The sequence below is a fragment of the Prionailurus bengalensis genome, chromosome X (genome assembly GCF_016509475.1).
Source record: "Prionailurus bengalensis isolate Pbe53 chromosome X, Fcat_Pben_1.1_paternal_pri, whole genome shotgun sequence".
In the NCBI taxonomy this organism is placed as follows: Eukaryota; Metazoa; Chordata; class Mammalia; order Carnivora; family Felidae; genus Prionailurus; species Prionailurus bengalensis.
The window spans coordinates 21093358-21109377 of NC_057361.1; the positions used below are offsets into that span (position 1 = coordinate 21093358).

Genomic DNA, 16020 nt, shown 5'->3' on the forward strand with positions numbered 1-16020 from the left:
GCTAAATAGTTTTGACTTTATTGTCTGCCTCAAAACAGCAGCTGATACCGGAAAAATGCCGTCTCATCATTGGGCCTGGGGTGTCCAAAAGAGGCAGGAACCAAATGACTGTAGCTCCCTGTCTGCCCTGGCCCTCTCCTCTTTTCTCTCCGTTTTCAGTGCCGTGAAGAGCAGGAGAACAATATTCTGCAATTAAGGATTCCATTAAGTTGAAGAAAAGAGCAAATGGGGGATGTTTGTTCTCCAAGCTGAAAAAATTTGTCTGGTTGGGGGGGAGAGGGGTAGTGGTATAGAGAGAGGTGGGTGGAGAGACGAAGTCAGGGCTGTTTGTTGAATATACTGTTAAGGACTGTTACCATCCTAATTAATCAAGTTAGAAATTACAGCTGTAGTCGGTTTCCCCCCAATTCTTGTTATCAATTTTCTTCTCTTTTGAGACAAAGCAAATATAAATTTTGTGTTCATTTGTCATTCGTTCTTTGACTTCAGCATCTCTGAAAATAACAATGTAGCACAAAAGCCCAGTATTTACCTAGTTGTAATGTGGGTTGCCATGGTGTTTTGCAAATTATTGCAATTATGTTCACCATGCGAGTCGCCCTTGGTAACTGGCGAAAAAACTGATAATCCTGTTTTGAACAAAAGGTCAAATTGCTGAATAGAAAGTCTTGATTAACTAAAAGATGTACAAAGTGGAATTATTTCCTACCATTCAGAAATAGTTCTTGATCGGGTTTGGGGGAGGGGGTGAGTAAGTACATCTGATTACTGAAGTACAAAGCATTGAAAGGATGTTGTCTTGAGCCTTTCATGTAGTCTTAATGGTGGCTTTTTTGTCAAATTTACCCATTTGCGGCATTGAAAGAGGCAGCTGCATTTAAGCTGGAGAGACGGTGCTTTTTCAAGGGTTCAGTGCAAGGAAAGTTCTCAGCAGTATCTGCAGTTTACTAGTAGCCCCTGGTCTATTAAAACTGATGTGCCGCATTTGAGCCCATTGCTCTCGGTACTTGTGAACCCCTCTGGCTGATGATCTAATAAAGTGCTCTTACTGGACAATCTCTGATCAGCTACTTAGAAAGGAGCTGGGGGAGGGGCGGGAGGGACCCCCTCACAGGCAGTCAGACTTGGTGTAGGCCAGACGAGACTTAAGCGAGTGGCCAAACTGAAAGGTTTGTCCTGATGATAATCTGTGCTAAGCTGTGATCACAGTTTTTCTTCTGGAGGGAAATCTTAATTTTATTCATAGTTGACTAAAAAATGAAGATTAGAAATGTCTTTTTGAAGTTCAAAAATCAATCTTTGTGGATTTGTTTCTTAAATTGTGGGCATCTAGAAAATGTACGGTCTTACATTTAGGGAAAACCAAAAGTTTCCCAGGTTACAGCCAAAGGTCAAATGGATTTTATCTCTTCTGGATCTGCCAGAGCATCTGGGGGGAGTGAATTTCGAAGGCAGGGGGTCTCTTCTTTTTTTAATGGCCACCTGAAAAATCAGTTCTCAAAACTTTTGAGAGTGTGTGAAAGTGGCATGAAAGGAAAGCAAACCTTAACAAGTTTGTGGGTTTACATTCTACATCACCTAGCAACCCCCTGGCTCGGCCAGATCTCTTGTCTACCCTTAGTTCTGTTTACAGACTATTCAAACGGCCCTTCGAAACCATGAAAGATATTCAGTTTCATTAGTACCATTCTCAAGGAGAAAATAATTAAAGTTAAATGAACAAACATTGCCTGGTGATGGTTTGAACTCCATTCTGATTTTCAGATGCCCTTTGAGGCTCTTGCATAGATAGTTCAGTTTTAACATTTGTTGTTCGGTACCCAGAGGCATATCACATTAAACCATACCAATAAATTACTAGACTGCTAACAAACAATAAAAATTACTTTTCGCTAGACTTCAGCAAAGAAAAACTGCTGATAATAAGGTTCTAGGCATGCCCACCTGTTTGAATTTTTTTTTAATTTGATTCCTATCCTAGATATCGTATGTACATTGAATAAAGGCAGCAGAGGGGGTGTGGGGAACAAAGCACCTCTGTTTAAAACGGATTTATAACCTACCTTCAGAGATCTAACATCATAACAAAAAGTATTCTGATGATAATCCATGGAAGGCTGTGTGCATTTTAGTGAGTGGCTTAGTTTCATAAATGATTCTACTACTAGACTAATCCATGCCCTGCCACTTTCTACTTGGGAACTGCTTATGTGCTTAAATTGACCTCTTTTTAAAATTTCTGAATTAGTAAAAAAAAAAACAAAACATTTTTTTTTAATGAAAAAAAAACACATTTTTTTTATGTGCTTTTTTTTTTTTTTTTTTTTTTTAATTCTCATAAGCACGTTCCCTGAGAATTCATCTTGGTAACAGCCAAGCACATGAGACAGTTCAAAATATTTTTCACATGTATTAGTGATTTGATTATATTGAATGCTCTTGGCAAAACTTCTCTTCCTTCATTAATAACAGCTTTCTAATTATAAACGCAGTATGTGCTTGCTGTAGAAAATTCAGAAACTACAGAAACAGAAGAAAAACTACGGACAACCTACGATGACATTTTTGGGTAGTTCCTTCCAGTCTTTTTTTTTCTTTCTGTGTACGTACTGATGAAACTAAGGCTTGAATTGCTTTTGAGGTTTTATTTGTTAGTGTGTGTTCATAGCAAAGGTGATTTTTTGTCATTCTTGAAGACTTGAGAGGCAGGGGTGGACGTGCAAGTAATGAGCAATGTTTCTTAGAGGCTCCTTCACTATAATATTAATATAAGCAACAGAGTAGCCATTGTACCGTCTCATTCCACTCGATTCTCTCTCTCTCTCTTCCTTTTCCTTATTGAAATGTCTGTATTCCTTAACTGACACATCTATCTATAACCATTCATGGTGGAAAGTCGGACATTCGTGGCAGTTGGAATATTACATCCCCAAGTCACTTGTAGCTTCACATAGGGAGGGGAAAAAAAGTCTTATGCAAAGATTTCTAATAAATAGAGATTAATGGAACGTGGAGAGGAAAATGCTTTCAGTTTCTCATATAAAGTGAAAGCAGGGCAGCCTGGAAATGTTGTATTCTTACTATTTGTATTTTGTTAGATCTCTAACATCCACAGTACATGGCTGGGTCGCATGAGCTCTTTGTGCTTTGTTGACAGTTGACAGACAAAGCAGAATTATTCCTGAAGCAAGGTACTGTGTACTTAGTTGTGACCTATTATAGCCTACGAATGTAGCTTGCTTTTGAGTTGGATGAATAGGGAGAGTATTTTAGAGAATAGGCTTGAATATACTAAGAGAGGTTTTAGCTGCCCACACAGAAAGATACATGTCTTCCATTGAACTCCCCCCCCCCATGTAATTTTCCTTATAAAATCATTTTAAGTATATTTTCCCTGGTTGCTTGCATGGAGACAATTTTAACTGTTCTAGTATTGTCCTACAGTGGTAAAATAAAATTGCTGGTAATTGTTGGCTTTCTCTGCTCACAGTATAGTGGGAGAAGATGGCTTGCATGGGGCTCTTTAATGTACCTCAGGGACATCTTCTGATGCTCAACCTCTGATTGCAAATTAAAATAACAAGGCTGTGGTATTGGATTTGATGTGAGGCAAAGCAGAGCAACTTGCTAATTTATCATGTAATATACAATTGCTGAGGTTGGAATTTGTGCACTTGTGGTGCTATTCTGTGTGTTTAAATGAGGACCACTGTTTGCATCTAACCTATCATAACAGTTTGGGAGTGCTCCATTATCCTTTCAGCAAACTGATGGCAGAGTCTGGTCTTCACACAAATGATAAGATCAATAAGTTTCAAATAACTTGGATGAAATGACATGTGACTGTTCATTTAAAGAGATATCTTACTTTAAAAATCAATTTTGGTAATATTTAAAAGTTTTCCATTGACAAGGCACTTTCCACTTCTGTTTTGTTTGATAATTTTGTTAAAAATATTTTTGTATTAACTTCAGTGAATAGTTTATACATGTATTTTTCCTGATTTGCTCTTTCATCTCCTACCATGGCACCTCTCTGAGACTTAATAATCACTCTTTGACAGGCCAGCATGCTGCAGTGTAGAAGATTTAACTTTAAAAGCAAAATTATGTTCCTGTTAAAACTTCCCCTGGAGATCTTAGGAAAATTTTCTCCCAGTTTTGGGTGCAAATGTGGGTCAGAAAGCAATTTGTTTTTTGATATTTCTGGAAATCCCAAATCACAACATGTCATTCTTGAAAAGCAGCTGTGGGCCCATACTGTGCACTGTCTGTAAGACCCATTTTATACTGGGGATAATTCTGTGACAGAAAAAAGTGACTGCAAGGGAGCCCCAGAACATTTATAAATGGTTTTGGGTGAAAAGCGGATCTGGTTCTCAAAGTGTGTAGAGTTTGGGTAAAGGAGCAGTTAATGGCTGTTACAGAAAAATAGTAATGATATGATGAACTGTGGAAGAGCACGTTTCCTGGCTGCTGTTCCTGCACTCCTGGAGAGCCATGACAATTTCAACTAAATCATACGTCAGTGCAGTACTGGGGGGTGTTGTGTCTTGAAAATCTCTGAATCCTGAAATAAAGCAGAGACGCTTTCCTCTTCCCTCACCATCCATTCTGCCATCTACAACTTCAAATCTAGTACAGTTTTGCCAGGAAAGACCTGGAAAGTTCACTTGCATTGACTGCACAGTTCTTTTATTTTGCGATCACATTGAAAAGCACCTCCACCTAATCTAACCAGTTATCCATCATCGTTGCTCTCTATTTTTGGTAACACCAGGTGGAAACCGACCAGAATCTTCCCTGCTTGGAATAATGCGTCTTCACCAGTGCATCGCCCCCTGTAGCCCAGCACTAATGTTCCCCAGTAGTGGAGGCGTGTGGAGGGTAATAATGATAGCTTACATTTAATGAACATTGTTGTGAGCTCTGAACAACTCTAATAGAGTAAATATTATTGCCTTGTGTTTTGTAGATGAGGAAACGGAGGCTCAGAGGAAAGTTCAGTGACTTATGTAAAATTACCCCATAATAACTGGGTGGGGAGAAGCTGTGTTCAAGTGCACTTTTTCATAATTTCATTTCTGTATTCTTCATTGAGTGTGAACCTTTGCCCAAAGGGGAGGACACTACCAGATCCACAGTGGGTCATCCCCTGGGCCTGAGTTTCCAGTTAGGGAAGTAAAATAAGATTGTTCAGGGACAGTACAGAGCATTGTATGCTCAGTGGCACCAGGATAGAGGGAGAAGTTTCTGGATGGTGGGGAAGTTTCACCGAAGAGTGGAAGTAATGCTCAAGGAATGGCCATTTTAGGCAGAGATTCTATAGCTTAAGCCAAGGCAAGGAGTTGGTAGTAGGCAAAATGTGGTGGGGGCGGTGAGTAAACCAATTCAGTGGGGCGAAGGGTTTGGGTAAGGGAATGTGAGAAAGGGAGATGGGATGAGCCTGGAAGAACTTGAAAGCCAGACCAAAGCATACCTTCTCTATGGAAGGCTTACCACTGGAGGGGAGGGAGTGGAGGGCCCTTGGGAAGCTACGCTGGGCAAGTCTTTACACTGGATGTGGGAGAGAGTGGAGTTGGGGAAACCAGGTAGAAGGCTATTAGAGTAGATCGACCTTGAGGTCTGGGCTTTGGCCGAGTTGACGACAATGGGATTGCAAGGCCAGTTGGCCAGATTTGGTGACTCATTGGAAGCGGGAGGAGAAGGACCCACCATATATTTGATTCAAAGGTATGAGAACGGTGCATTTTTCTTTCTCCTGGGAATTTTAAGCCCTTATTATTTTCTATACGTTTGCTCCTGTGTATTATTTTATTGCTTCTGTTCATTCATTTATTCAGACTTTTTTTTTTTTGAGCGCCTCCTCTGTGCTACCTATACAGGTCTGGATGATTTCTCTGTGTGCATCCTTCTAAAAATACAAATGTACACAAGTGAATAAGTTTGTGTTTAAGGTGCAGCTACCAGGAACGCCTCAGTTACAAGTGGAAATCGATCCCTTTTTAGCATGTGCAGACAGAAACCATTTTAGTTGAGACCTCAGAAATATAATTTAGCAATCAGAACCAATCAGCATTTGACACAGTTTCGTACACAATGATTTCAAGGAATTAGTGATGCTGAAACTAAAGTAACAGGTGACAGATCTTTGCGTATTTTGGTAAAGGTTTATTTTGCTGTTGGACACGCTGGCTTCACCTCTTTTGAACCCCCTACTTATAAATGTGGTTAAAGTAGGCATCTGAAAACTTAATGACCTTATTCGTGTTGGTTGTGACAGTTTGGCATTTACATGTGGCATTGCATAATAAAATGACATATTTTGTTGGCAGGCTTCCTTAGGGTGGTTCTGGGGATTTTCATAAAAACCAGCCCTTTTTATAGGTTGCACTTACAAAGGAGTATACTTCGTTAAATTTTTTGGCCGTTGACTTGGCAATGTAACTTTGGGCTGTAAGTTTTTTCCCATCATGGGAAATGAAAATAAGCTCAGTTTTATGTTTGTGAGCGATGCTTCAAAGTGAATTTATTCAATGCTAGTTACTTGCATTTGCTTTGTTTTTTATCACCCATTAAGGGCATAATTCAATATGAAATCTTGTAACTAAGACTGGCCCCATCATAGAATATTTGCAAAGGCTCGGCCTCCTTAATTTTAACAACACAGATGTTTCTTTCAAGGTAGATACAGCGTAGTCCATTAATATTTGCTGGGGGAACAAAGGGTTAACCAAAATGTACTTGACAAAGTCAAATGGAAGCAAAGCATGTATTGAATATGATTAAGGTCTATTTCCCCCACAGAAGACTTTTGTTTAAAATAAACCATGACCAGAAGCTTAATTATCAAAATAAAACAAGAAGAATCAAGAGTTACAGGCTCCTAATATTGTTTTGCAGCCCTAGTTCCCTTCACACAGTTATCAGCATGTGTAATTTCCATGCATAATAGCACTAGTTATTGTTGTCATTTGTAAAGGGAGATTAACAGATAGTAAGTACAAACAAACCCAAATAAGTACTGAATAGAGAGGTGACAAAGAAGAAAAGACCTCTTTAATGTTAATTATAACTGGTAGGAAGTCTAGACAAATTATATTATCTGTTTTCTATATGATTTGGAAGGACATTTAGTTAGTAACTGTGTCAGAGATAGAGTTTGGTGTTTGCTTTAGAAACAGGTGAGGTGACAATTTAGTATCTCCCTGGTTGGCAGCTTTCTAGTGAGTCATGAAGTTCTAGCAAGTTGATGGAATCAAGTTTCTAAAACATCTGACGAGCGCTTGAGCTTTTTGAATGGTATCTTTTAAAAATTAAAGAGTAATTTTAACTTCCAGGTTCTATGCCAATAATTAGTAACTTATTGTCTCAAAACATGATCGTTGTTTCCTGTCTGCTTGCTTTTCTAAAATTGTGTTCACAACTGTGGTTGTCATTATTAGCTGGTACCTATTCCAAAGCGTGTAAAGCCTCAGACAGCAACTATAATGTAGCAAAGCCAAACGAACGATAAAGGACTAGTCGAGTCCTGCATTTTTCATACGTGGTCTGCTTGAATTCTACTGTTTCCTTTATTAATGTGCCTAAACAGGTACTTTGGGAAACAGCTGGTCTCGCCGTTAGTATTTATAGGCTTCATTTAGAATTTAATACCTGCTGCTGTTGGCACCACTTACCTCCTTCTGTGTCCCCCACGCCCAGGACAAGCTAAACAAACCAAAGTGTCTGCTTTCCTTAATTCTGAGGGGCCATCGATTGTGAACTACACTCTTGACTTCACAGTGTTTTTAAAGGAAACGTAAATATGTCATTCAATGTACATGTCATTTGTCAATGCACCTGAGTTTCAGAAATATTAAAATGTGGCCTCAAATCCAGAAAGTATAGCTATAGGCCCTAAGATTTAGAACAAATAGTTGCCTGTGACTCAGAAGCATGGTAGTAGTTTGTCTCAGATAGGTAGGATCCACACGACTCCATCCCTTTTCCGTGTTGTTGGGCATTTATGGTTGGTAGCGTACAACTTAGTTCTTAAAGCCAAACCATACTGAGTTGCTTTTCATCTTTGTGTGTGTGAACCTCGTTTTCTTATTTAGGTTGTCATTTCCTGAAACTCTCTACCTGGTGCTTCTTTGGCTACTCCCTATACTATTTAATGTAATTTTGGACACATATTAAAGGTTTTATAAGGACTCCTTGAGATCCTCTGTCTGAAGAGTTTAAATATTGAAGTAGTTTGGCGTATTGATTGAAGATAGGAATGAAGTTCCTTATGAATGTATTGACTAGATGAATTTTATCATCTTCAAAGGTAGTACATTTTCTTTCACTCAAAATATTCTAGAGTATACTTTCTTTGGCTGTAAAACCCATAACTAGAACTGAACTGATTTTGGGTGCTCTCTCTTGAGTCTGGTTGTAGTTTCTTCCAAGAAGAAACCTATTCTCAGGAATGAGGTCACACGGCACAACAATGAGTGGGGACATCCTGCAGGTTTGGACTAAAGCCACGTGGCACTGTTAAGTGGCAGGTGAAGGTCCCCGATGTAATTAAGCAACATTTGTGTGTATACTGCTCTTATTTAGGGGGGGAAAGACCATTGCTGATTCTAGAAATGGGGAACGGGGTTAAACATGTCGTTGATTGTTTTCTTCATCACATCACTCATAGCTCTCTGGCCTTCATTCTTTTCCACATGTTGTTCCTTCTGCCTCAGTGGCCTTTCCTGCTTTCTCCACCTACCAAACTTCTACTCACTCTTCAAGACCATCTCAAAAGTTGTGCCTCTCCAAATACTCCAAGGTGCAAAGACAGTCGGGTCCCAATTTGCCGCTGCCTCGGTGGGAACACCACGCCACAAGGGAATGTGCCTGTTCACCTTTATACCGCAGCCCTTCAGCCTGCTTTGCTTAGCCTTCCTATGCCCAACACACTGAGCACTAAAGCCACAGATCCTGGGGCCCTTCCTAAGAGCACCTGAACTTTGCTCCTCCCCCTTGTGCGGTTTTGTCTCCCTCATTCAACAGATATGTTTTCTAGCGATCACGATACTACTTTAAGATACCAGGCGTGTTGTTGCCACACTTCTAGGAAAAAATTCGAACAAGGGCAGCAGGAGAGGGTAACTGAAGAAGGAAATTGAGAAGAAAGTTTAAAGCCCAGTGCAATGGGCAATGACTAATTCAGACCCCTGGGAAAGAGTGTTCAGTTGAGATTGTCCTTGAAAACATTGCAGCCAGTTTTATGCCTCCAGAGAATGTGTGTAGAAGAATCTGCTTTAATTTTAAATAATTGCTTACTTTAAGTGTTTCTTTGATGCCAGGTACAGCTCTCAGCATGCTAAGTGTATTACATCATGACAACTTGTAAAGTAGGTCTAGGTACTGTTGTTGGACCTACTTTACAGAGAAGGAAGCTGAACACAGCATTTAAGCCAGTAGCCAGTGGTCAGTCTGCTGTTGGGAAAGTCATTCATTTCTACATGGTATACTCTTTCCTTTGGTAACAGTCTTTACTAGTGCCCAAAACGCCCATCAGTTTGCATTCTGTGTGTCATCATGTAAGCTTTTACTGGGAGGCTTTGCTGTAAGCATGCGTCGGGGGTAGATATTAAGAAGAAGGGAAGAATATTTCCCGGGATTTTTTTTTTGTTTTTTAAACTTGACGCATTTCCTAACTGTTAAGGTTGGGGCATAGGTCTAAGCGACATGCCAGGGAAGAAAGGTAAGGAACTATTTCAGAACCTCTAAGGAAGGTTTGAGCGAAAGGAATCTGTCTTGATGACGAAGGAGGTTTTTACATGCATTTGTTTGACGGTGGTGATAAGACTCCAGTGTTTTCTTTTCCGCTCTCCAGGGCTGGTTGATGTGTGAGGAGCCAGCATGTCGAAATCGAACTCGGCGCCTTCCCCTTCAGTTCTCCCGAAATGGGCCTCTTTGCCAAGTCTGCATGAAAGCTACGCTTCGGCCAGAGGTAACAGTCACGTGATGCTAAAGAGCTGTGTAGACAGACGGGTTGGGGGTCTGTGTTCACCTGCTCTGGGAGGGCACATGTGTGCTATTTGCTCTCTGAAGACACCCTACTACCACACGCATGTATTTTTAAAAATTCCGACTTCAAAGAGATAAATGCTTGATTTTTTTCACCTCATGAACAAGACTATATTTATATCTAAAAGAGAAACTGACTAGTTCTCATAGGAATCACTCCGATTTCCTTGGTTGCCACTTCATAATTACACAGAAGAAACTGCTTTTGCAGAAACCGTCGTTCTCTTTGGATTAGGTCTGAACCCCTTTTGTAATGGCCACAAAACCTCCCACACCTGCGCCCTTCAGGGTTCATTGCATTTGTGTGGGATTCCGTTGTTTTTAAGGGACAGAGTAGATGAGCAGCTCTCCAGCTCTTTCTCTACCTTAGTACGTACACCTGAGGGAGGAGGTCGGCTATCATTTGTGATTCCCAAGTAAGGAGCACATAGTCTGGAAACAGCTCGTAATGAAGATGCTTTCCTTCTGTTGCCCCCTTGGAGCATCAGCAATCCAAGTGGCATTTCACAAACTGTAGGGAAAGGAATATTTGAAGGTCTTCCTTGCAGAGAGGGTTTCGTGATCAGGTACATCTAGCAAACTCTGGGCTAGCCAGAGTTAAACAAGCTTATTGCAGATTGTCTGAGAACCTGTAATGTGATAATGTGCAGTCAACCTCACCAATACAGGACTGTAATGTGCCTCACTTTCCAAATTTGGCCTGAGGATTTGTAAGGATTTTGGTGAGAAGAAAGTGGGAATAGGGAACCTGTTACTACTACTTCTTTTTTTTTTTTTTTTTAACACAGAAGCAGAATTCTGTAATCAAGTCTTAACTTCAGATCTTTTCACTGAAAAGAGTTGATACAAAGGGTAGTTTTAGGAAAATATTTTAAAGTTTTCATGGCTTTTAATTTTAAGGTAACAGATCACTTCACAAAATTTGGCGAGAAGTCAGTAACTACAAATGGCTACTACCATTGTATGCCACCTTGTTCTTTTGCATTGCTGTTAATGTTTTTTTTTTTACATGCTTTCAGTCATGATGAAAATAGGATTTTGTATCATGTTTATCTTTTGTCAAGCCTCTGTCTGTGTTGCTGCATCATTTTCAGTACCAAAACCAAATTCAACCATTTCTCCTGTTGGGCATTTTAGGCTACCTTCACTCTCTTTATTAGAAAATTGTGATAACTCTTTTCCTGCTTACGTTATTTTTGTTGTTATTTGAAATGTTTTTTGAGGACAAATTCTTACCGACAGTGTATATCAAAGCACCTAAATACAATATGGTCATGATTCATTTTGCCACACTGCTTTCCTAATGGGTTATCCCAATTTAAATGGTAGCCAGTACTTGATGAGTGTACCAATTTCACCACTGCCTTTGTAGCATTTGGGTGTTGTCATTATTTTTAATTTGGTAAGTATAACTGTTCCTTGCCTTATTTTGTATATCTTTGATAATTAGCAAAATAGAATATAATTTTTTAACAAAACTATGGGACACATAGTGAGAATTAGCTGTTGTGCTAAGTCAGTCTCGTCCCACCCAGCAGTTGGATTAGCAGCTGCAGGAAGAGAAAAAAGTATATATGTAGTGTGACTCATCACTCCACTTGTAGACTCCAGAGGAATCGCCTTGCTTCGTGAACCATTGTTGCCTTTGAGACCTTTTAAACAGCTAGCTCGTCAAGTTCAATGAAAATTGAATTACTTCTTAGAAAGTCAGCTGATTTTATGATTCCATTCTTGGTGAGAGAAAGTAAAAGGAGAACGGATAGCTAGTAGATTGGTAACCTTCCAGTTAACGATGATGTTATTGATAGTTAGGTTATCATTTCTTATGTCGTATCTTTTTAAAAAATGAATGAGCCAACACAGGCATTTTGAAGTACTTTTTTTTCCCCCCTTCATATCCTTGACCTTAAAGTGGTAACATTTTAGGCAGGCATTTACCAAGGTTATCAGCTACTCTTGCCAGGGAGGACCTTTCATGGCATAGGGTCATATTGCATGGGTCATATTCCTGCTCAGAACATGACCCTTTGGGATACCTGGAAGTTCAGCACATCCTGGTTGGTGATACCCTCTGTAGCTGCTCCTCACAGGGACGGACCTTGACAGTGGGCCTGAGCCCGAGCCCACTCTTAGGCATTCCATTTAGAGTTGCTAGTGATGAGTTGAGCATTTCTTAATTTTCTTTATGAGGTTCCTGGGCTTTCCTAGTAAAAGGAAAAAGCTGTATCTTTCCAGAGACCGTTCCAAAGAAGCTCCAAAATCAGTGGTAGAATGGACAGGATCATTGTACTTAATCTAGGGTTTTCTAAAGTGGCCATTTTGCAGGATTATGCTTATCTGATCCTTTAGTTCTAGGGTGCTGTGTCTCAATCATACATTACTTTCATTTAATAATTATTTATTGAGGGGTACCTGGGTGGTTCAGTTGGTTAAGCATCCAGCTCTTGATTTCAGCTCAGGTGGTGATCTCATGGTTCATGAGTTCGAGTCCTACATCAGGCTCTGTGCTGACAGCACAGAGCTTGCTTGGGATCCTCTGTCTCCATCTCTCTCTGCCCCTCCCCTGCTCACTTGCATACTCTCTGTCTCTCTGTCTCTCTCTCTCTCTCTCTCTCTCAAAATAAACACTTAAAAAATAACCATTTATTGAATATCTGTTACATCCTACGCACTCTGCTTAGGGCTAGGGACAGAACAATTAACAGGACATTTCCTTATTTATAAAGCTAGTTTCACATTATGTAGATTATATAAAATTGATATCTGCGGTCAAAAATAGGCATTTGTAAATATCTGGACAGAAGCACCAGAGTTTTGTGATGTTGGACTAGGTAGGGGCTTTAAATACGTTGTTCAGCTTTGATGGGAAAGCCAGTCTAGTCCCTACATAATAAATCTACTCTCATTTGGTCCTGGGTTGCATTTGGCTTGAGTACTTTACAGGATTGACTTGGTATGAAACCTGGCTCTTCTTCTGACTCCTATTACCAGGGGGACTCGTACTCACGAACAGCAAGATCATGACCTGAACCAAAGTCAGTAGCCCAACTGACTGAGCTATCCAGGTGCCCTGTTCTCAGGTTTTTGGATGTATCTCTCTTCTCAGATAACTTTAGGGGAAAAAAAATCACTGAAGTTGTTTTTTTTACGTTGATAAGAATTTAACAGTATCCAAATTGCTGATTATTAAAAATACATTCTCGGGGCTCCTGTGTGGCTCAGTCAGTTGAGTGTCCAACTTTGTCTAAGGTCATGGTCTCACAGTTTCTGAGTTTGAACCCCACATCGGGCTCATTACTATTAGTCTGTCAGTGCAGAGCCCATTTCAGATCCTCTGTCCCCCTCTCTCTGCCCCTCCCCTGCTTGTGCTCTCCCAAAAATAAATAAATATTTTAAAAAATTTAAAAATATATTATCTGAGTATTCTCTGTTACATAGAAAGTCCACATAAATACAAGACTGAAAACCTCGATATATACAAAAGTTCCTAAGTCAAAAGAACCCTCTTTCACACTGGAGGTAGAGACAAGACTTTGCCAAGTTCGAGAGTAAATATTTTAATATGTTTTTATTTCAAGGACATGGTTTTGACTTCTTAAGACGGCCAAATCTGTCTGGCTGTGAGACAAACCCACAGGGAACTCTGTATGATGTAATTCACCAAAACCAGAGGTTTAGTTTGTTTTGTTTGGTTTGCAGTATAGAGCTAAGATTTCAAACTAAATTAAACTTTTACTCACAAACATTTCTCTTCCTGATGTGGAGATGAGAAAGCATCTAAATGTGATTTCCTAGGCCGTGACAGAAATCACTGGGAAAGGTGCACAACCCCTGGTGTAAGGCATTGTGGTAGATCCCTCTATTCGGTTGTTTACCAACTAAATTTCTTGAAGGCCACTTACAAGGAAAGCAGTAGAATAACTTCTGGTTCTACTTCAAGATATCTTCAGTGTTTCTCATGTTATCCTCAGTTGTAAAATTGTGAAGATCTTTTATAATGGAAAGTGTATACCACACAGGGCTCTGGCCTTCAAAGGAGAAGAAGGGTAATAATGAACTTGCAGCCATTGTGTGTTACAGTTTCAGAATGGCTGAGATTGAACGAATTGTTGATTTGATAAGTAGATTAGGGACAGTGAGAATGTTGCCAGGCTACCTGAAACAGTGTCTTATTTCTGCATAAAAAGAAAGCATGAAAATAACTGTGGTCTCTTAGGGCAGTACTTATGAGTTCTGCAGGAAGAGAACCTTACAGCTCTGATAAAAAAAAGTCTTAAACATCTATACCTAGTCCTCGGTTACGCTCTAGGAGAACATGGATTTTTACCATGAAGAGTCTTTGGACTTGTCCGTTGTGATTTTGATCTACATGTTTGCTGATGCAGAGTTCACTAAATTCTACATACAGCTTCTCTTGCCATGAAGCAGATGCTAGCCTTCTTTTTCAATATATTTTTTCATCAAGGTGAAATTCACATAACAGAATTAACCATTTTAAAGTGAATAATGCATTGGCATTTTGTACACTCATAAATGTTGTAAGACCACCATTTCTATCTAGTTCCAAAATGTTTTCATCACCCTAAAAGAAAACCCTGTACCATGTAAGCAGTTTACCCCATTCCTTCCCTTCTTCCAGTCTCTCGGAACCACTAATCTGCTTTACGTCTCTATAGATCTACCTATTCTGGATATTTCATATACATGGAGTCATATAATATGTGACCTTCGGTGTCTAGCTTCTTTCACCTAGCATGTTTCCGAGGTTCACCTGTGTTGTAACCTGTGTCAGTACTTCATTCTTTTTTATGGTCAAATAATAGTCTGTTAAATAGATATACCACTGTGTGTTTATCTATTCATCTATCCATGCACATTTGGGTTGCTTTTTTCAATATACTTTCAAGTTTATTTTATTTTCATTTGCTGGACATATCTTACGTTTGGCCTAAATTTGTGTTCTGTGGCTCTGTTGGTCCTAGTTCAGCTGAGTGGTACTGCGTAAGGCTACGCTGGTCCTTTCCTCTCTTCCTGTGTTTGATAAGCACTTGCCCAGCACCAGCTCTACCTGCTTTGAGAACTTTTTAGATATTTGAAGGTAGCTCTCTTCCTGAGCCTTCTCCTCGGCCCAGTTTTCCTAGGTCTTCAACCATTTCTCTAGTGCTCTGCTTTCACAATAATTACCCTAGTCTAGAGTTTGTATCCCAGCCCTTCAATTGCTGTCACTAGCACTAGTATGGAGCACAATAAACCTGCTGCTACTGACTTTTCTAGGTAGTAAATATCTATGAAGTCAATTTAAGGTTGCCTTGACTCTCTTGGCATCCATATTCACAGTGTCCATTCCTTTTCATCATTCCCTATACTAAACACATAATTTTTTTTTTTTTTTTGTACACGCAATTGCCAAGCCGTGCTTTCCCGGGTTTTCCAAGTGGTTTATTTAGACCTGTGTGTATGACTCCATTAGTAGTGTATTAGTTTCCTAGGGCCGCTGTAGTAAAGTACCTCAAAGTAGGTGGCTTAAAACAAGAGAAATTTATTGTTTCAGAGCTCTGGAGGCTAACTAGAAGTCGGAAATCCAAGTGTCAGCTGGGCTTTCCCCCCCTGAAATCGGTAGGGAAGAATCATCCCTTGCCTCCTCTAGCTTCTAGGAATCCTTGGTGTTCGTTGGTCTGGGCCTATAGGCGCAACAGTGCAGTCTGTGCTTCCGTAGTCACGTGGCCATCTTCTCCTGGCGTGTTTCTCTTTGCTTCTTCCTGTAACAAATGCCAATCCTATAGGTTTAGGGACTGCGCTAATCCGGTGTGATCTCACCTTAATTTGATATTCTGTGCCAAGACCCTATTTCCAAATAAGGCCACTTTCACAGGTACTGGGGTTTACGACTTCAACATATCTTTTTATGGACCCAATTCAATCCATAACAACTCGGAGTTACACTGTGTTTAGCAAAACGGAAACCAA

General features: G+C 39.9%; 1 protein-coding gene across 1 annotated transcript in view; it reads left to right on the top strand.

The window, feature by feature from the left end:
• Positions 1–16020, top strand: part of POLA1 (DNA polymerase alpha 1, catalytic subunit) — a 299598-nt gene that overhangs the window by 182436 nt on the left and 101142 nt on the right. Inside the window, exon 35 of the mRNA XM_043570717.1 lies at positions 9860–9976. Coding sequence (XP_043426652.1) covers positions 9860–9976 — 117 coding nt within the window. The remainder of the gene's footprint in view (positions 1–9859; positions 9977–16020) is intronic.